The sequence below is a fragment of the Lepisma saccharinum genome, chromosome 13 (genome assembly GCF_977018435.1).
Source record: "Lepisma saccharinum chromosome 13, izLepSacc3.1, whole genome shotgun sequence".
NCBI classification, from domain to species: domain Eukaryota; kingdom Metazoa; phylum Arthropoda; class Insecta; order Zygentoma; family Lepismatidae; genus Lepisma; species Lepisma saccharinum.
In genome coordinates, this window is record NC_139241.1 from 1,037,596 (window position 1) to 1,059,058 (window position 21,463).

The following is a 21,463-nucleotide window of genomic DNA, read 5'->3' on the forward strand; positions in this document are numbered from 1 at the left end:
GGGCCAGGCGATCTGTACTAGGAATTTTTCCAGTTATTTTCATTTCCCTGTTTCTGCACGGCTGAGGCCCACCCGGCCTGGTATAAATAGGTACCTCGGGGGAGGGGGGGGGGTAAAGGTGGCCAGGTATGATCCTAATCACGTCATCCTAACTACGGCAAAGATAAGAATGTGTGGATCTATACAGATTGATGAAGGAACACTCAAAAAAACACCCATGCTCAGGCTGGAATTTGAATCTGGGATCCTTGCTATCGTAGCTGTGATAACCACTCTGCCAAGAAGGTCGGCACATCTGGAGCAGAATACCACAGGAGAGAACCCTACTAACAGCAGTTCACAAAGCAGCACATTTGGCACAGGTGTTATTTTCATATAATCATTCATCCTCATTGTTGCAATTAACTAAAGTGTCAGAAAAGTGATGTGAAATAAAAAAAAAGTATGAAATATATTCTTTCAAACTCCCCTCCCCATTTTCACTTTTATTGCTGTATTCTCCAGGCAATAGGGGGGCTAACAAAGTTTTTAGCCCTGCACGTGGGAATAGTAAGTTTTCCACAATTTGCCTTGCTACTATGAAGCATTTCAACTGTTTTTGCACCTGTGCACACAGTAGATATTTAAATCTTGGTGTAAGATGAAATAATACATAATAGTTTAAAGTAGTTTTTATTTTCCAAAATATATGAATCACACTCAATAATGCATTGACATGTAATTCTTCAATTACAAAAATAGTTACAAAGAAGTACAAACATTGTATATTGCACTGTCATAATGACAAAACATGTGTAGACATACTTTCCATAAACAATTCCTTTATACAAATAAATAAGCATGCCAAATATATATATTAAAAATCAACACTTGTATATGTTTCAATAAAAATACAAACTTTCCATCCATCTCTCAAGTTTTAACAAAGCAGTATCTCAAATGTACAAATATAAGGGGCAATCAATACAAAATTTTTAAAAATGCATATTTACACAATTGTTATTGCTTAAAATTGAGGAGTACTCAAAAGTTGCAATTATTTTTGTTACAAAATGTGGTGGCACCAGCTAGCAATGATTATTCGCACACATTTTTTACATGCTTAATTTCTCTTCACACACCCCTCCCCTCCCAGTTTTAAAATAAACCTTCCAGTCTTTGAACATCAGTTGCATTAGGGAGAAAGGTTGGATATCAAGTGAAATAAAATTGATATTTGACTGCTGGAGAGCTCAAAAGTTATTTCTGGAACATTTCAATATCACTGTGTGTGATGAAATGTTACAGAAAGTTCAATCACATTATGAACACAATAATAGTTTGTATATGGTTATGGTCATATAAATCATATGATGCTACATATGTGTGATGTGAAATATATCTATCACAGTTGCAATCTGCTTCCAGTATTGCCCCCATCCCTTCTCTAGGAAGCGCTACAAGAGAGCTTACATATCAACCAATAACTCAATTCCAATCCAATCACTCTGATATGTTACACACACTGGTAAAAGGTCTATTGCATTAGCACCTGTTTCTATCTATGTTCATGATCTGGCTACATTGAAGTCTAGCACAATCTTTTAAACCATGGCTGCTGATGTGGTAAGGCTGCAAAAAAGATTAACCTCTAACTGGCCAGAAGTTTGCCATAAACTAAGGAGAAAGGCCAACAAAATATGCAGAAGAAGAAGAAGAGGTTTGCAATATATTCAGTATCTGGTGAGTTTATCCAATTTATTTTATTTTGTATGTATATTACATTAATACATATGTATAAATTGTACATAAACCAGAATGAATCTTATTCCAGTTACATATTAGTGAAAGAAAAAGTCAGTACAAGATAGAATGTTGTATGGATTGCATAACATATTGCTAAAACTTTTAGCTCAGTTCTGTTGGAGTCGGTGGCATCCAAAAACTTATTCTCTGTAAGAATTATGCTGCAAATGGCATTGTTAAAGAATACAATGAAAATTAAATAATATATCAGGGAAAAATGTTCATAAATGTATCTCCAGTTACCTAATCATTATCTCTCACTTATACGGGAAATTAATTTCAAAATTGTTTTATTAGTAAAGCATATATTTTTTAAAAAAAATGACGTCCCTTTTTAAGTTGCTATATTAAATTTTTAAAAGCTCCAGGTACTGTATTCTATTCTTAACTTTCAATTTGGAAAATTACACCTGAAAAACTTGGAACTATATTTAAATTTTATCTTTGTAGAGTATCCACTTAGATGCATGTTTCTTTATGAGTGTGTGTCAGAGAGAGAGGTGTTGTTTTTGTTTGGAAATTTTACATCACCCAGAATATGCATTTAAACAATTCAGATTACTACTGAAGAGAATGCTTACCACTTGAGAAGCAGAAAGATTAATTGTTTCCTTCTCCTACTTGAACCAGAATCAGTTAAATGTGAAGTAATTCACAACCAGATGAAAGAAAGCTGTCATTATCGTGTCTGCTTATGACTTGTTTATAAGATCAAGATAACATATTATATTCATGCACACATGCTTCATGCTCTGGTATTACATTTTGGTTTCACCATCACTTATTATCAACTGAAAATAAAAAAAGTTGTTTACCTACTTTCCTTTAGGCATTCTCAGATTTTCGTTTTTTTTCTATTCTAGCAACCCTATAAAAAGTCCATGCTGGAGGTAGGGGAAGAGTACGAAGTAGGATATGGCATCAGACAAAAAAGTGCACCTCATGAGTGCTTATTGTATTAGCATTAAACCTCACCACCTCAGCAGTCAGCGAATAAAAGACACAATATTTGCATTAGTCGTTACCATAGACCTGGTTTGCATTTATATTGCGAGATAAGAAAACAAGGTTTTAACAGTATGCAAAATCTTTGTGTTCATATTCACGTTACCACAGTACACTTGTTATAAAGACTTTAGTATACTTTAGTATGGTTGTATTCTGTTCAATCAACATAGTTTTGGCTTGTGTGAACAACAGAAATCTAATGATACATTAGATTCTTTTTGACTTCCAAGTCCCTTTATGCTCGTGATAAAAAAGAAACTGACTTCTGAATCACCAAAGCTCCCGAGATCAAACAGAACGGAACTACAACATGGCATGTAAGGTTCTTCATAAAATCACACAAACACAGCAGCGTACACTGTACAGGATAATTCTTGTAGAATTTTCTCCTTATATACCTTAGACATCACAGGGCTTTATACTGGCACATTGCTTGAAAACTTTCAAACAGCTTCACAAATTCATTTCTGAGGTCAACACGTGGACGGAGTTTCTTGATACAGTCACTTTTTTTCACAATTCGTCAGATCACTGTTTCAAACTCTATGGGAATTTCTTCCGTGGGCACAGGTTGTGGGGTGGATGTGCCATTCTCCACCGGTGCATCTTGTGGCGAGAGTCTCTTGTACACAATAAGGAGCCAAAGGATAGCCACAGCCATCTGAGCCGTTGTCAGTCCAAACGTCCACACTGTTCCGTAGTTGCTGTAAATGTAGCTGACGAACACTGGGCCAAGAACACGGGAAAAACACCCTGAACCGGTCATCCATCCCATCCACAAACCCTGAAAAAATAAGGAATTAGTGCCAATAAAATGCTTTTTTGTTCACACAAATTAACATTTGATAATATTTGTATAATAATACACCAGATGTTTCAGAAATAATTGAAGGGTAACAAAATTTATTTAAGTAAACTTTTGCCTTGACATTAATGAAACCAGGGTACTAATCTGATATTCCCCGGACAGATTTCTTCATTTTTACAGAAGAAACTACTTACGGTAATAAGTTCCTGTAACATTGTCTATCTGGAAGGTGTTTTGTGTGATGTGGGAATCTTTCATAGTGGAAATTCATGTTCTTTGTTGAAAATTAATTCTCCGACGGACAATAGCGTTTAGCGCGTACACCTTCGTACATCACGCGCGTGATTGTGTTTTGTTCATGTTCATTGGGTATCCCGTGTTTCGAACTGTCTGTGTTTGCAACGGAAGTTAGAAACATGACGTGTCGTGGATGTGTGGTGAAATTCGTATCGGGTGTGGAAGATCCAGTGGATTTTTAAATTTAATTGAACACAGGATCGTGAAGAAAGAAAAGGAATGTTGAAAATGTGGCAGTGAATGTAAGCTATTCGTTAGAAGGAATGGGCTGTGGGTATATGCCTAATATGACGTGTCGTGGATGCGAGGTAAAATTGAGGTAAGTTTTCCATATCCTGGAAACGTTCAAATTTAAAAGTTTGGGGCTCATTTGGGGGCATGTGACTCCGGCCAATTTCTAACATACCTTTAACAGGGACTCTATAGAGAAAGCTGGGTAGCCGGAGCGGAGCAGAGGTGGGGCCATGGTAACGGTAGGGGGTGGTAGGTCAATTACCCGGGCAGAGCCCGGAATCGGTGGGAAATTAGACTCAAATTTAAAACGAAAATAAATTTTTACTTTAAATTTCCCACCGATTCTGGGACAGATAGCCCCAAAAACCATTTACGGATAGTACCATGAAACATTACAATTTTCTTTGTAAAACAATGCGAAAAAGTTTTTTTAAAAAAATTGGATCAGATGAGCTTTGTTTATGGGTATTTCTTGGGTTCCAAAGGTTGAAACACTGCATAACAAATGAAAATTGACAAAACACAAGCACGACGCACGATTATGTAGGAAGGTGTACGTGCCATACTGTGTCTCAGGCAAGTACTCGTAATGTGAAAAATTGCAATTACTTTGATGAAAAAAACGTGAATACACCTTAAAGAATGTTCTGCGAAGCAGATAGGTAGGTACAAGTGTCAAAAATTGACAAAACGAAGAAGTTATAGGTGTCCGGGGAATATCAGATTTTTACCGAAACCAGTCCAGAATGATCGAGGAACGCAAACAGTTTGTGTGTGTGTATGTTTTGTTAAGCTGGGAGTTCACATTCATGATGCTAGGAAACGCTCCAATGACCCACATCACTCACAGTGTTTTGTTCAATGTTTTGGTGCCCAAGATCACCCGACCTTACACCATGCGATGGGGTTTCATCACCGATGCCACGTGATATAGCAGACCTAAGGGAACGTATCAATGCAGCGATAGACATTATCGAGAGGCCCATGTTGATGCGAGTGTGGCTAGAAGTAGCCTATTGTGTCGATGTGTGCCGTGTCACTTGTGGAGCACACATTGAGCATTTGTACGTGTCAAGAAGAAGCTGTTTGCGTACCTCATTCATTCTGGACTGGTTTCATTAACACAAGTTCAATACTTTACTTGCTGTAAATAATTTTTTGTAAACCCGCAATTATTTCTGAAACACCTGGTATATGTAGTCATAGTTCAAAACCTGATGCCTTAGACGAGTAGTTCTCAAACATTTTTCTCACTGTACCCTTTAGTTGTAACTAAACATCTAATGTATCACCACCAAATTTTTTTCCCAAATAGTGGGTTTTGGGGATTTATTTTGGCTGCGTGATTGGTTGGGCATTTTTGTTATATTGGAGGCATGTATCTGCAATAGAGCAAAATGACATTGGACTGCATGTGGAAAGATGGTAAACAAATAAACATTAGAATCCTACGTACATTACAATCTTTTATGATTAGTTACAAGAATAAAAATGTGAAACACATGTATGCTAAGAAGTATATAACAAACTTTAATTTTCATATATTTTTCCAGAGTTATTGTAAAAAAAAAAAAAGTAAAGAACAAAAATAAGTTTGTAAACAAACTGTCAATCACGATTTTGGAGTTTTTATTGTAAATCCTCATAAAAAAAAAGAGAGAGAGAGAGAGAGAGCGAAGAGTTTCTAGTGAGAAGGATGTGCCAACATAGCTTGACACAGTCTCTTGATGTCTCGTTGTGCATTCGAATCTTGCAAGTGGACATTCGGCTCCAAATTTAGTCTATTTCAGTACTGATCCCACTCGTACTCGTGATGTTTTTCCACTTCAACAAATGTTCGTGGGTTTTTGAGTTGAAGAATAGTGATTTCGAAAGAGTATTTTATTTCAAAAGACATGAAACAAAAATAAGAGTGTCAGTGACAAAATCAGACTTATTTTTCTGTTGAGTGTTCAAGCTATGAAGTCTGCTCTACAGACCTGCAAAAAAAAATTTTGTCGTGTGGGTATTCTCGACATTTCTCTCCCATGATCGCATACCCCGTTCAAGTCGTTCATGTACGTGTAATACAGTTTGAGAACCACTGCCATAGGCCATGGTGCAGGAAGTTATTGGTTGCATATTCCTTTCAAACATTTTTGCTTAACATGATTTTTTTTAAAAAAAAGGTATTAGATGCAACTCGTGGAACACAAGGTTTTGTAACAACTCATTGGAAATCTCCCTTTACTTCCTTACAAATTATTACTTAACCTTTAGCAGATGTGATCTTTTTAATGCAGTAAGCCCTCTCCAGACTGATTTTTCTTTATGGGACATGATTTTCAGTGAACCTAGAGTTTGAAGTGTGACACAAACCACTGTACAATGTGCCTCCACCAGGAATCGACTCCTGGACCCCTTGATTACAAGGCAACAGCATTGAAGAAGAAAAAGTGAAAGCTGGAAAACTGCTTATCATAGAGACTTAGAGTTGGTTTTATTTTCTCAGGGAAAAAGACAACACACTTGTGGGAAATGCAATATTTTCATCTTTCCTTCAAAGAAGCATATGCAGTAGAAAATGAAGAAAAATTAAAATTTTACGTAGCTCAGTCATTAGGGCGCCTGACTACCATGCGAGAGACTCAGGTTTGATCCCCAGTTGGGGAGAACCAGAACTTTTTCAACCTGTTCAAGCGGCTCCGGCGTCGACCCAGCATCGTATAAAGTGGGTACCTGGAAATAAAACTCTGGGGGGGTAAAGGCAGCCAGGGGCATGGAGCTGATCACATCACCCCCGGCTCGGCCGAGATCAAGAAAGTGTGGGGCCCTAACCCCACACCCCCTATACGGCTTCATGGCATGGTGCAAAGCACAGGGGAGCACTTTACTTTTTACCCGATTACATTAATTTAGCAAGTCAAACCATATGTAATTGCATTTGTATGAAGGTGAGATGTAGTTCTTGCTGTTCCGCTCAGATGACATCAAACATCATCCCTTTATGAGAAACCGTCTCCTAGAATGTTGTTTTCCTTTTCTCTTTTTGTAATGAGTTACTTGTAACACAGTTAACATTTTTCAAGTAATGGTAACTATAACTCTATTACTTTTGTCAAGTAACACGTATGAAAATAAACATTGTGTGTTCATATGAAAGGAAATCTTGAATTACTTTAAACTTCCTTACTTCTATATTTTCTTATTTAATTATTAAGGTTATTTACAATTTATTTAAAATCAATTTTAATTTTAGATGGTAAGTGATAAAAATAAAAGGATACTGAATACTTGCAGTTCAAGCATGGTTACATGAGTTATATCTTCTCTAAATGCAGTAACTATATTAAAGTATTTTAAATTAATTTAGTTCTTACACAGCTATATAATAACTCCATGTAACTTGCGAATGAATTTGGCCAATTTTGCCCAAAGTTTCGACTTTTGATTTGGATTTTGTTCACTAGCTGTAACTTGTATTTGTGCTGAAATTCTTTTATTATTAGTTTTATAGAATCAAATTGTTTGTCAGAACATGTTACACTCAATATTATTTCTCTTCCACAATGCACATATCGTATGGCAGCAATCAATACACAAACAACATTTTGGGGGATTTTAAGTTTATAGAATTTGAAAAACAGCCTACAAAATGTTTGTCAGAAAAAGTTTCACTAAATATGTTTCCGTTCCACAGTGCACTTACAATCTTGCCACAGAAGTTCATGTAGCCTCCTCGATTGCCGATAGAAATAGGGCTGTAATGTACTGAATGTTATTTTTATTTTTGACTGATTGTTGTGAAAATAAAAGGTGAAGTGAAACCACAAGCAAAACAACCTGTGCAGACCCGCGACTCCTGTGCACCGTACTCCCGCAAGGAGGGGAAGGGGAGAGTGGATCATGCTTCCTTCGAGCTGAAAGGAAGAAGGGAAACCTGCGTGGGGACTTTTCGTCCAAGGTTTTTTTCCTTGTGGTCGATCTATAGACAAATGAGAACAATTGAGACTTGTTTACTTCCTGTCTAGTAGTTCTGGTGCCAGCCCAACAATGATACAGAACGTTTTCCCTCAATAATGTTCGCATGGCTATCAATTATTGGCGGGATAAAAGAAAGAGGGGGTATAATTGTTCTGTACTAGTTGGTAAGAAAAGACTGCAAATGCTTTTAATTTCTTCCTCCTTAATTTCCTTATCATGCCATCAATAATATAAACTATCCATTTCGCGAAGGCTAGGAAGAATAAATTATAAAATAAACAATTATGTGCAAGACAATTACAAAATTTTGCATAAATATGTCTCATTGCGAGAAAACTGAAGAAATGTGTTGTAAAAACACAAAATTGGTAAAATATGTCAAAATATGCCAAATCAAGTTTGTGTTATAACATAGATCCAATGCCAAATAAAAAATATGTTATAACATAAAGTCCCGGGCCCTAATGATAACTTAATAAATGCGCTATTAAAAGTGAAATGTTAATTTCATGTAATAAGTGTAGTTTTTAACTCAAATTTAGGGTTTTATTCAACATTTTAACACCGATATACCATTTTATATAATGCTTTTGACCCCAAAATATGCCCAGTGTTTGTACCGATATCTTGATATTTTATTTTCCATAAATATGTGGCTCTACTGATTGCCAGAAAGTTCTGTGGTGCATATCTTTACCTGTGGCCTTGGTCCTAGAATCTTGGAGAAAATCGTCTGCGTGAGCGTCACTGCAATAGGGTAGCCAACGGAGGTAAATGCGTAACCAACCAGCAGCTGTGTGACTGTCATTACTGGGGTGTAGTAGCACCATTTCTGTGTGGCTGGGCAACCCAAGGTTACTATTTCTGTTCCATTCAACATCGTTGCATTTATCATTGTTTCATTGAAGTCACTAATCATTGTTGAATTCAAATAGTTCTCCATTGTTCCATTGAAATCGTCAGAAGTCCAGTTTCCACCTACTGAAAATTAAAATATTACATTATAATGTTTGTCATATTTCATGTTTATTAAATGCATTTTCACATGAAAACGAGATAAACCTCTTGCATGTTGGCCTCAATATAGTGAAGCATTAAATGTTTGTAGCACGTTCAGGATATTTTCCTTCTTCAGAAACACTGCCATTTATCCTGAGTGGTCTGAAAGCTGTTTAATTCTTCTGTACTAATAGGCTGTGAATACTTAAGGGTACAAGAGCAGTATTGTTAAGTAAAATTAGTGTTTTTTAAATCTTGTTTCCTTTTTCTTATTCAGTGTAAAATAAATATATGTACATATTGTGTGGGGGTGTAATCACTAGAGGCATGCATATTTGTCACAAAATGATGCGAAATGAACTGCAAAATGCGAAAAAAAAAAAAAAAAAAAAAAAAACCTCTTAAACATGGAATTTAGAGTGTATTTACCAACACAACAGTTTCTGAAGTTTGAATTATCCTGTGAGTTATGCAATTCATGGAAAATTGATTAATTCTGCTGTAAATATTTGAGAAGCAAAAATGGACTACTTTAGACAGGAATATACTTAATACTATGGTATCTACATAAATGTGCTATTAGAAGGAATATTTTTGTTTTGTGTAATAAGTGCAGGTTGTAAATCAAATGTAGGCTTATGTTCAGCAAAATGTCATTTTATATACCACTCTTGATCTGATTTTTTAACCGCTAAAACACCAAAATTTTATTTTATTTACTGCTTTTGAACCTGAAATTGACTCTTTTTGTACCGAAATTTTGCTTTTTCATTTACAAAAAATATGTGCAGTGGCATGCTCAGGATTTTTGAAAGGGGGGGTATACTTTGGCAAACCACTGCACCTATGGAACTTCCCATAAACTTTAAACATGGGAACTATCATACACATATGCTGCTCAGGAACCTCCCAAAAACTGGTCTTAGATAAATGCATGTCGTACGTGAGCAGTCATTGGGAGAAAGTGTTCGTGGTAAGAACCATTGAGTCCCGTGTGGTTTGAAGTGTTCTGCAGATGCACATTCTACAGCAGAATTAGCAGTTACACTACATTATATTGTAAGAGTCCGGTGTATATTTGTAATGTAATATTGTTATTAAAGCACCGTGTATATATCGGAAGTGCGTGTGTCTTCTGATCCATACAGTGTACAAGAACTGAACGAATTCCGGAAATATTCGGAACAGGATAGGAACGCAGCCAAGTAGCCAAAGTTTACGGCGCTTACTGGAAACTGATACTAACCAAGTGTCAATGCCTTTCTCTCAATTTTAAAATTTGGGATTCTTTTCATTGGCTACAGTCATCAGATTTTGAAACTGTTACTTTGAGTGAGTCACAAGGAAGTATTACTTTGCAACAAGGACTTGCTCTGAACGTCACGTGACTTTAACATGTGAAAACAAGTTATGGCAACTGACCATGCCCGAAGGTCCTTTCGTAAAGATTGTGAAGTTTATTATGGCGTTCATAAATTCTATTTTTGCATGATGCGTGAAGTACGCTCCCGGATGAAAGATGCTGACTGGGATGCTGGTTTGTTCCATGGACAATGCGCTTGCATGCTTGCTTCAAAGTGTACTTGTTCAGATAATACAATGCAATTTAAACACAAAGCGACATGAAGCAACATGCACGAGATGAGAGTGCTTTAAATGTTCTTAAAATGTGATTACAATGAGTAAGAACATCTTCAATAGAGTTTATATCTATCAGGAGGACTGGTCTTCTGCTGGATGGCATGTGGAAACTTTCCATCAGGCCTCCCCGATAGCACAGTGATTCAGATCCCACTTTAAACTGTAGGTCGAGTCTCGATTAGCCCATCTGTGCATAAAGTGGACTTAAAACCCAACTCAAACAAACGGAACTCTGCGACTGACGTTTTTGCCTGGTGCATTCCTAAATTATTTAGATAGATGGTTCGACCAGGTTCACGAGGTCAGTTACTTTCATTCAATTCATGTATAACATTGGAGTGCATGGGATGACCCTTCCACATAGTACACCCAAATGTCAACCTCAGTTCCATGTTGTACACCCTGGACTGCATTTTGCAGACTTAACGAGGCTCTGGCATCTGGCCCTACGGCCCGTATAATCCTCTGTAGGGCTGTGTGTGTGTCGTTGTGTGTCTTGTCCTTATGTGTGCTGAGTGCTCCTTTACAGCCTCAGCTTTTACCCCAGGTAAGAATATTTTAGTCCTCAGACACACACTAATTTTAGTTATGGTAAGGGGCTGAGAGCCATATAATGTGACAGGTGCTGATGCAATTCAATCAATCAATCAATCAATTATGTGTTACATTGTGACTTCAGGAATTCACCCAAGGATAAGCATCTTACCTTGAATAACACTTGCGATTGGTGGATACTCGTTACCCCATGGGATGTAGAGGGCTCTTCCAATCAGCATGGGAATAAGCCCTCCATACAAAAGAACCTTTCTCTCATCAAACCTGCAACAGAAGAGAGGAAAGAAATTAGCAGAAGGAAGTAACAGAAAGTTGGTGGCAATATGCACCACATTACTTACCACGAAAAAATGCATACCACACAAGATAATTTTTTTTTTTTTTTTTAAAGATGAGGGGATACTAAACTCAATTCTTGCCCTAGGCATATTAATCTCTGACTATGTTTTTGTTCTGGAGTGATCCTTTATTTCCTCAATTCAGGCTTTTCTAGGATAATGAACACAAGTAAAGACATACTAGAAATTAATCAAACTGGTAAAATTATACTGTTATTATTCTTTGGCAAGTGAAGGGCCCTCACATGATATCTTCTAATCACATTTGTTGAATATCATAGATCCATAATTTCTACCTTCGTTCAGGGACATCGGAATAGGGGGGGGGGATAGGGCTTGAACCTTTTAAGTTAAATTATCAAGGTGGAAGAAATTCGAGACGAATACGAGATGACCTTTTAACAACAGCGATAAGACGAGACTAGATCATCCAAGACTTGTCGAAACGAGACCAAAGATGAGACAGACCTCTGTTAAATCTAGAAGGAAAAGAGAACCGAACGCGTATTTACACTTCAAGACGAGACCCAGTACAAGTTAGGCATTTATAACTGGAGACAAGACCGAGAACAAAGTACACCTTTCCTTCGAGACAAGACGAGAGACTAGCAAGTACCACCTCGGCAATATCCTTGCTGTTCCCTCAGTGGCGGAATAACAATTTTACAGCACCTCCTTCCCAACATATCAGAAAAAAATATATTTCTCCTGTCCTCAATTATCTCTAGCAACCACTTGTCTAAAGTTCTTTTCAGTGTTTTGATCATTCGCCCGCCCCACACCCTTTTTACAAATTTCAGCGCCTATGCGCCTTAGCTACAGACCTACCATGCATGTTGTAAAATGTCACAGAATTTCCTTGTATTCAATCTAGCTCTACAAATTATTTATCAATATCAGAGAAATTTGAAGAAGGCGCCCCATGACAATGAGATCCACCAAACACACAAATACACAAGATCCTCAGGTGAAAGTGGTCACCCCCACACCCTGCCCCAATCTGCTATTGCAGACATTTTGGCAATAGCTTTTCTCAAAATTACTTATCTTTCAGTCAAGCCAGGCTTCCCCGGACCAACCCTTCTCCAAAAATTTTGAAAGTTATCTGGAAATTGCGATCGATGCATTGAGGATATTTTTAATGCGTCGTAGCAGGTGTCGTAAAATGTTATAATGTTGCACTTCACTCCCTGTGCATATAGCACTTGCCATGTAGGCACATTTAGGGGATATGGGAGTAAGACCCCACACATTCTCGATCTCTACCATTTTGGAGGTGATGTGATCAGCATTGCACTCTGGTAGCCTTTATCTCCCAGGTTGTCCCTAGGTACCCATTGATTTGAGGTTGATCAACTCTTGGAGCTGCTTTATGTGGTGACAAGGCTGGAAAAATTCAGAAATTCTGTGCAAATTATTTTTCAAAATGTGAGGAAGATAAAATAAAACTCTCGGCGGAAGACTCTCAAGACTTCTCCTCAAGGGCTTCAGAAGGAAGGGGTTAGTCTATTTTGAAACATATAGCAATGGGAAACTAAATATCCTTTTTTTTTTTTTTTTTTTTGTTGTTGTTGTTGTTGTTGTTGTTGTTCAGTTTCATGACATAAACCAACATTCAAAGCTGAGGCGTAGGTCAGAAAGCCACATTCACTTTGCCAACACAGTAGCCAAAGAGTCTAAGCCTATTCAGGAACAGAGCGGTTTTGGATCAAGGATCCATTTGCATGCAAATCCTGACCACTACTTCGGTCTTTGTGGAAATAATCTCTCGTTAGGAACCCCCGCAGTCATGAAGGTCATTGGCCGTACGAAAAAGAGTACCCGCCTCAGCATATTTTTTGGAAATTCCAGTCCTTCTCCCCTTCCCTTTTGGTCAGGTGGTACACTTATTGTCCAGAGAATAGCTGCATTTTGAATGGCCGAAAATATTGGAAAAGTCACGTTGGAAGATCAATGCACAGATGTCAGTTGCCTGATATAGAAGCAATAGACTGGTGAGTTGTACTTCTCTCGTTGCATTTTATGGCGTAATGTATGTTTTCTGTGTTGAAGGACAGATAGGGACGAGACAAAGTACCGTCTCAATCATCCCTTCTTCGCACTCTTGGTTTTTAGTGCTGCATATTTTGAAGTATATATTTTGTTGTTTATATTCCAACATATAGCAATGAGAAATAAAAAATTCGGATATGAAAAAAATTTGTCATTCAGTTTCTTTACATCAGACAACATTTCAAGCACTTGTGGTGGACCAACCACATTCTCTTGTGGAAAGGGAAGTTCTCGTCTGCTAGGTTCGTTTAAGTTTTACTGTTAGTTTTAGACATCGTGTCTAAACGTGGCTAACTGATTGCTTATTTTTGGACGTCAAAAATAAGTATCGTCATTTATTCTTGTGTTCACGGGTCATTTATTTTTACTTCTGGAGGGGTGATCTTTAGTTGTAGATGTCGAGGAGGAATGATCTTCTTTTTGGACATCTCGGTGGGAAAGCCAGGGGACAATCGCTGCCTTCCATCTGAATCTCATGAAACATTTCTCTCAAATCTGAAAATTCTGACCAATGAGTTATTGATTTTCAAGACTTGTGAATTTGAGAGGGGTGAAAAACACCACTTTCTGGTTGCAATTTATTATTTTACACTAAGCAATGGGTTTGATAGCTAAAATATTGTTAATATTTCATATTATTTTGTGTGGATAAATTGGAGAAGTGATGCAAATATATGCCCTATGAAATCGAAATATGACTGGAAATAATGCATACTACCAGATATAGTTGAAAATATGTGGAGATTGATAGTGATTGACTTCATTTTCTTAGATGATTATCATGGCACTATCACCACGATGACGGATTCTTGAGTGCATATATTTTCATCAATTTATGCATATAGTATTAAAAATTTATATGATCAGCATTTCCATGTGTGAAGAAACACCACAGTTTTACGTAACAGTAAACAGTAAACTCCTGTAACAGTTCATTACGAAAATCTACTCCAGACAATGAGATCCACCAAACACACAAATACACAAGATCCTTAGGTGAAAGTGGTCGCCCCCACAGCTACGTTGAACCCCTGTGTATAATGTTGACTTGAAATGAAATTTTTGTCACTTTTTTCTAACAGTACCATACGCAATATTTGCCTGTATATCGGTTTTCTTTAATAGCACAGTAATTGAGGTCTTCACACACTTTGTGATGAAAAGAACTGATTTATTGATTGACTGATTTATTTTATTTTAGTTCGCTTTTCTTCCACTTTTGACTAATCGCAAAGATGAGAATAAGTGATGACATGTTGAAATTGATGAAAGGACATTCACAAATAACTGTCCAGGCTGGGATTCGAACCCGGGATCTCTGGCTTCGTAGCACACTGCGATAACCACTACGCCACTGAGGCCAGCATGAAGAAAAGAAGTAGGATGTCTTAGGGGCGGAGCAAATTTCTTCCTCTACAGAAACACCTCCCCATGAAAATGTATGATGAACATGGATACTTCCTTGACACAGTTATACCTGCGAAAGGAGAGATTTATTTATTCTCCCCTCATCTCTCCCGTCTAGCTAAAAGCAAGAATAAATGACATTAAATAAATCAACAGACCATCGAGTGGTGGGTTAATTTATTTATCGCATTGCATAACTAGCTATGCAATGACAATATAATATGTATCAATAATTATATGATTCATTTGTGTATGTGTTCAGACGAATTGTCATTCTTATTAAGCTTGTTGCCATGCAGTGTGCGAATGCGCAGTGTGAGTCCGAGTTGAGTCGTGAGACTATGTACAGGTGTTGTACACCTCGTCATATTCGTGTACGTTTGTGAGGAACTCTTCATTATATTCAGTGTTATTTACATGCTTCATGTTATTAAAGTTTAAGTTAATCTACATACATGATTCATTGTGCCAGAGTGAAACTGACATACGCGAAACCACACACCCAGGAACTAGGAAGCTATTCATGGTCCTCCTGTGCCCGGATAAATGGTTGATTCCATTTGTTACGGCCTGGTCATCCATTGTGTTCCCACTGAGAAAGTGCGCCTTATTAACGGCTTTGAGTTTGAGCTTCGAGAGACAGTGTTTTTGTGCTTACCAGCAGTTCAGTGCACTGTATCCTTGCCGGGTGTGACTGTGATCTTCGTGTATGTACTTTACGTGTTTGAGACTAAAATATGGAGCAAATACTTTCAAACAAACGTCTCCTCAAACGTGACATCAAATTGGCGGCAGATGATCTCACCGAAGGTAATGTTTTAGTGTACATAGACAAAGCTTTACAATTGACAGAGGACACTCAAAAACTGATCTGTGAAATCTCAGAAAAGTGCACCGACGAACAGTTTGAGCAATATGATGAAAAAATTGGTTCAGTGCAGGACAGGCTCAACAAAGCATTGTCCAAGTTATACATCGCAAAAAAACAGAAACCTACCGTGACAGCAACAGAGATAAAGACAGTAAGTGATGTGCATCTACCGAGGTTAGATTTGCCTACTTTTACAGGAAATCTGCAGCATTGGCTTTCTTTTAGAGACTTGTTCGTGGCGTCCGTACACAACAATGCATCACTTTCGCCCGTGCCAAAACTGCAGTATTTGAAATCGAGCATCCGTGGTGAACTCGCATTGTTGTTACAGTCTATAATGATAACTGATTCGAATTACAAAGAAGCATGGGACATTCTGACTAACAGATATGAACAGAAACATGTGCTAGTGAACGACACAATTAAACGGCTTGTGTCTCAACCCTCATTACAAACTGAGTCTGCTGTCGGCTTACGCAAGCTTGTTGACGTGACGACAGAATGTGTTTGAGTTTTATGTGTGTTGAACATTCCAGTGCAGCATTGGGACACTATCCTAGTGTTTCATACAGTGGAGAAATTGGACAGTACTTCGAGGCAACAATGGGAGCTGAGCATGTCGTCCGAGAAACTTCCTACTTTCGAACAGCTGAGCGGCTTCCTGGACAACAGAGCGAGAGAGCTCGCGGCATCTGAATCTTCCAAGGACCCGAAACCAGGATCCCAAAGGAAACCCCCCACCTCCCACAGTGAACCCAGTGCTAGAAGAAGTACTAATTCATTTCACGTGTCGTCCTCTTGCCCTATGTGTCGAGAATTGCATTTTTTGAGTAAATGTGAAGAATATGTGAGCCTATCTGTGCCAGAGAGGGAAGTGTTTGTGAAATCGAAAGGCTTGTGTTTCAACTGCCTTGATAATTCCCATTTTGTGGATAGGTGTAAATCAGGCTCGTGTAGGTCTTGTGGTAAGTTTCACCACATGTCTATTCATCGGGAAACTTTGCAAAGAGCTAAGGTAAGTGAAAATGTGGCAACGCCACAAGTGGTCTCGCACATAACATCTGATACACAGTATGACGCAATGCGTGTCTTGTTACCGACTGCTATTGTGACAGTAAAGGATAAACAAAATTAGCTTCACTCCCTGCGAGCACTTTTGGATAGTGCTAGTGAAAAATCCTTTTTGTGTGAGAACGCAGCCCAATCATTAGGCTTGAAACGTAAAAAAGTGTTCGTGTCAGTTACTGGAATTTCTGGTGTAAATGCCGGCAATTCACAGTCTACTGTGGACTTGAACATACTCTCTAAGAACGGGGACAGATCCTATCATTGTTCGCCCTTAGTTGTGAAGAAAATATCCAACATAGTGCCACAAGCGTGTGTACCAAACACCCTGAGTTTTAAACATTTAAGTAACCTTGAACTTGCCGATCCTTCATATCACAAACCTGACACTATTCAGTTGCTTATCGGGGCTGATCTTTTCCCATTGTTACTAATGAGTGGAAAAAGAGAGGGGAGAATGAAGGAACCCCTGGCTATTCAAACCGCTTGGGATGGGTTGTTTGTGGCAAAACTCCTCAACAAAGACCTCAACAATCTCTTGTCTTCTTATCACATTGTTGTACAATAAAATGATCTGAACGAAACTCTGAACAAGTTTTATGAATTGGAGGAGATTCCTAACTTACGAGTGCCAAGTCAAGAAGAGCAATTGTGTGAGGAACACATTATCGCGAGGATGATGGTCGGTAGGTCGTCTGCTTACCATTTAATGTCAACCGTGAGGAGTTAGGTTATTCAAAGGATAGGGCAATGAAATGTTTGCTTAGTCAAGAGCGTAGGCTTCGAGTTGATAGCCAGAGACTAGAACAATACAAGTCACTCATGCAGGAGTATATTGCTTTGAATCATATGACACCAGTGGCGGACTGTGAATCTTCCAAGGTCCCCGCTAGTTCTTATGTCATTCCACATCATTCTATAACAAAAGAGACACGCACAAGTATGAAACTGAGAGTAGTTTTTAATGCATCTAGCAAAACTAGCACAGGTGTGTCCTTGAATGACATGTTAATGAATGGAGGTAAACAACAGCCAGAGTTACTATCCATTTTGTTACGTTTTCGTGGCCATCTTATTGCATTGACGAGTGATGTTCGGATGATGTATCGCCAGATAAAAGTGGATCATCAGGACAGAGACTACCAATTAATTTTGTGGAGAGAATCCCCCAATCAATCTGTGATTGTTTATCGTTTAAATATGCTCACTTATGGCACGGCACCAGCTGCTTTTCTTGCTACGAGAGTGTTGCGTCAATTAGCAGACGATGAAGGTGAAAATTACCCGATTGTAACAGAAGTCTTGAAACAACAGTTTTATATGGACAATAAATGCAGTGGATCTGACAGTGTTCCAGATGCAATAGAAATGTAGCAACAATTGACCCAATTGTTTAGAAAAGGTGGATTTGAGTTGCATAAGTGGACCTCGAATCATTCTGACATGTCGAACAGTATTCCTGAGCATTTGCGAGAGAAACCTACAATATCTTACATCCATGACAGCAAATTCATAAGAACTCTTGGCCTTGTGTGGCACCCGGATACTGATCATTTGAGTTTCATCATTAACCCACCTAGTGAACACCCTGTATTAACCAAAAGGTTATTGTCGTCTGAGGTAGCTCACATTTTTGATCCACTCGGATTACTAGCCCCAGTCACTATGTTAGCTAAAATATTAATTCAATCACTGTGGAAGGAACAGTTAAATTGGGATGAACCTATTCCTAGTGACATAAGAGATATATGGGAAATACATTGTGCTGAATTACCTGTGTTACAGAGCATACAGTTGCCACGATGCTTAAAATGTAGAGAACCAACTTTGTGTCAACTGATTGGTTTTTGTGATGCCAGTGAGAAAGGTACATGTGCTATTGTGTATCTACGAACAGTATATAATGACAACACTGTTACAGTCAGATTATTAGTTTCGAAAACAAAGCTTGCACCCATAAAACCTGTAACATTGCCACGTTTAGAGTTATGTGCTGCTGTGTTGTTAGCCAAATTGATTAGTGTTGTGCAGTCATCATTGTCATTGCATATAGACGATATTTTCCTTTGGTCTGATTCCCAGATCACCTTATGATGGATTAAATCAGATCCATCAAGATGGAGTACCTTTGTTTCAAACAGAGTTTCACTCATTCATGAACTGACGAATCCTCAACAGTGGTTTCATGTGCGTTCGAAAGGAAACCCTGCAGACATTGGTTCTCGTGGTGCTTTCCCTACACAGTTGTGTGAAGCTCATTTATGGTGGAATGGTCCATCATTTCTTTACTTTCCTGAGTTGCCTATGCATGAATCATCTACAGTGGAAAGTAAAGAAATAAAAAAGGAGGAAAGAAAAACAAGGATTCCCGTGCTGTTGACTACAACCTTTGACACTAAGGAGTTATTGCAGAGATTCTCATCATTCTTGAGATTAATACGTGTTACTGCTTGGATGTTTAGATTCATAAACAACTGTAGAGCACCTTCCATGCAGCGAAAGGAACAGACGTTGACAACTGAGACTGAGTTCTGGGTCAAGGTCACCCAACGTTAAGCATATGAGAACGAGATTAACTGTTTACAAACAGAACAAGAGCTCCCCTCATCCAGTAAACTTCTTTCGTTGAGTCCATTCGTTGACAATAACTGTGTGTTAGAAGTAGGTGGGCGTTTACATAATGCTGATGTGTCTTCAGATAAGAAACATCCTATAGTGTTACCCAAAAATCATCCATTTACTGAAATGTTATTTAAAGAGTCCTATTATGAAGCTAGCACCTCTGCCAATTGAGAATGTGTAAATCTGTAACCAGAAAGAAAATTGTGTTTATTGTAATCTATGTATTCAATTGTAATATGTTATTTTGTAAAGGTACTAATAATTACTGTGTATTCTAATTTTGGAAGCTGATCTTCCAAGAGGGGCCGTGATGTTCAGACGAATTGTCATTCTTAGGTGTTGTATGCCTCGTCATATTCGTGTATGTTTGTGAGGAACTCTTCATTACGTTCAGTGTTATTTACATGCTTCATGTTATTAAAGTTTAAGTTAATCTACATACATGTTTCATTGTGCCAGAGTGAAACTGACATATGCGAAACCACACACCCAGGAACTAGGAAACTATACAGTATGTAATTATGTAAATATGTAATACACATATTTATGTACGCATACATATGTACTATTTCCCCATATATATATGAAGGAAGAGAGATTTCCAAAATCAGTTGGTTAATTGGAAAACCTGCCCCCCCCCTCCCACTCTTGAATTAGTTCCTACGTCCCTGCCTTCATTGTAAAACATTTTCTTAGGCCCACTTTAGCATTTTCCTCTGCATTTTTCCAAACATTTATGCCATGACTAAAATGCTACTGTGTAAAGTGAAAAATCTTATGGCATTTCAAATGCCATGGCATATTTCATGGCACTTCTTGAGGATAGAATCCGTCCTATTTCTGTAGCATTTTTCATAGCATCAACAATCGGAATCAACCTGTAGGTCACGAGTGCAGATGTAATGGTGACCATGGGAGAAGTAAACAAAGTATCACTCCACATTTTTAGAAGCCAACTATTCAACTGAGAGGAATAATGTTTTAGTTACAAAGCAATGGCATTGCTTAAATACATACTCTATAACTTATACAGTACATGTATGGAAGACCATTTTAGTTTCAATTGTAAACACAATGCACTCACCCTAGATGGTGTAGCACAACATGCCTTTCGTGCTGTATATATTATACATTGTAATTGCAAAAGCTAACTGATATGTTACATGAAATGCTTCCATTTAAAGTACTATCTGCTATAAGATTTTTGGAAGCATTTGCATAGCATTTATGCTAGCAAAAATGTTCAAGGAAATGCTTCTTAATAAGCATTCTTAAAAAATATTAAAAAAATTACTAAACTTATTTTACTTACGATTAGTGAGTATCAGGCGCGTATATTCTAGGCTACCTAGGCTATTGCCGAAGCCCATATTTAAATACAGGAAATAATCGACTCATAAATTTAACCGATGCTTCACTCTCAAGTAACGACCAAGTGGTAAGCGCTAGTGTATGGTCGTCTTTATTTATCGTCTGGCTTCTTCGTCTGAGGGAAAAGTCTTTGAACCAGCAGGCGGTACTTTCAACCCATGACGTATTTATGCTGGCAGGGACGACCTTGGTGATCCCTCGTGCTGGCTTCCAACCCCAAGCGCTGGAGATTGAAGGCTTCTCTGCATCCTGGCGATGTTGTAGTGTTGCCAACAATGGAAATACGAAATTCGCTAAATCGCTGGAAAAAAATATTATAGGCGAGGGTGACAATGCAAATTATCCAAGCTAGGAAGATGCCTCATGAAAATTACATCATCACCTTCCCCCCTCCATCCCTTCGAGCATTGCCCGTCTCTCTTCCAGTTCCCATGAATTTCGTCACAT

The 21,463-nt window shown here is 38.1% G+C and overlaps 1 protein-coding gene across 1 annotated transcript in view; it reads right to left on the minus strand.

The window, feature by feature from the left end:
* Positions 1–664: 664 nt before the first annotated feature.
* The window catches only part of Cln7 (CLN7/MFS domain-containing 8), a 143,945-nt gene continuing 123,146 nt past the window's right edge, over positions 665–21,463 (minus strand). The window contains exons 8-10 of the mRNA XM_083133771.1: positions 11,442–11,554; positions 8,793–9,076; positions 665–3,577 (exon numbers count right to left, since the gene is read on the minus strand). Of these exons, the coding sequence (XP_082989897.1) occupies positions 3,317–3,577; positions 8,793–9,076; positions 11,442–11,554 (658 nt within the window). The 3' untranslated portion in view covers positions 665–3,316. The remainder of the gene's footprint in view (positions 3,578–8,792; positions 9,077–11,441; positions 11,555–21,463) is intronic.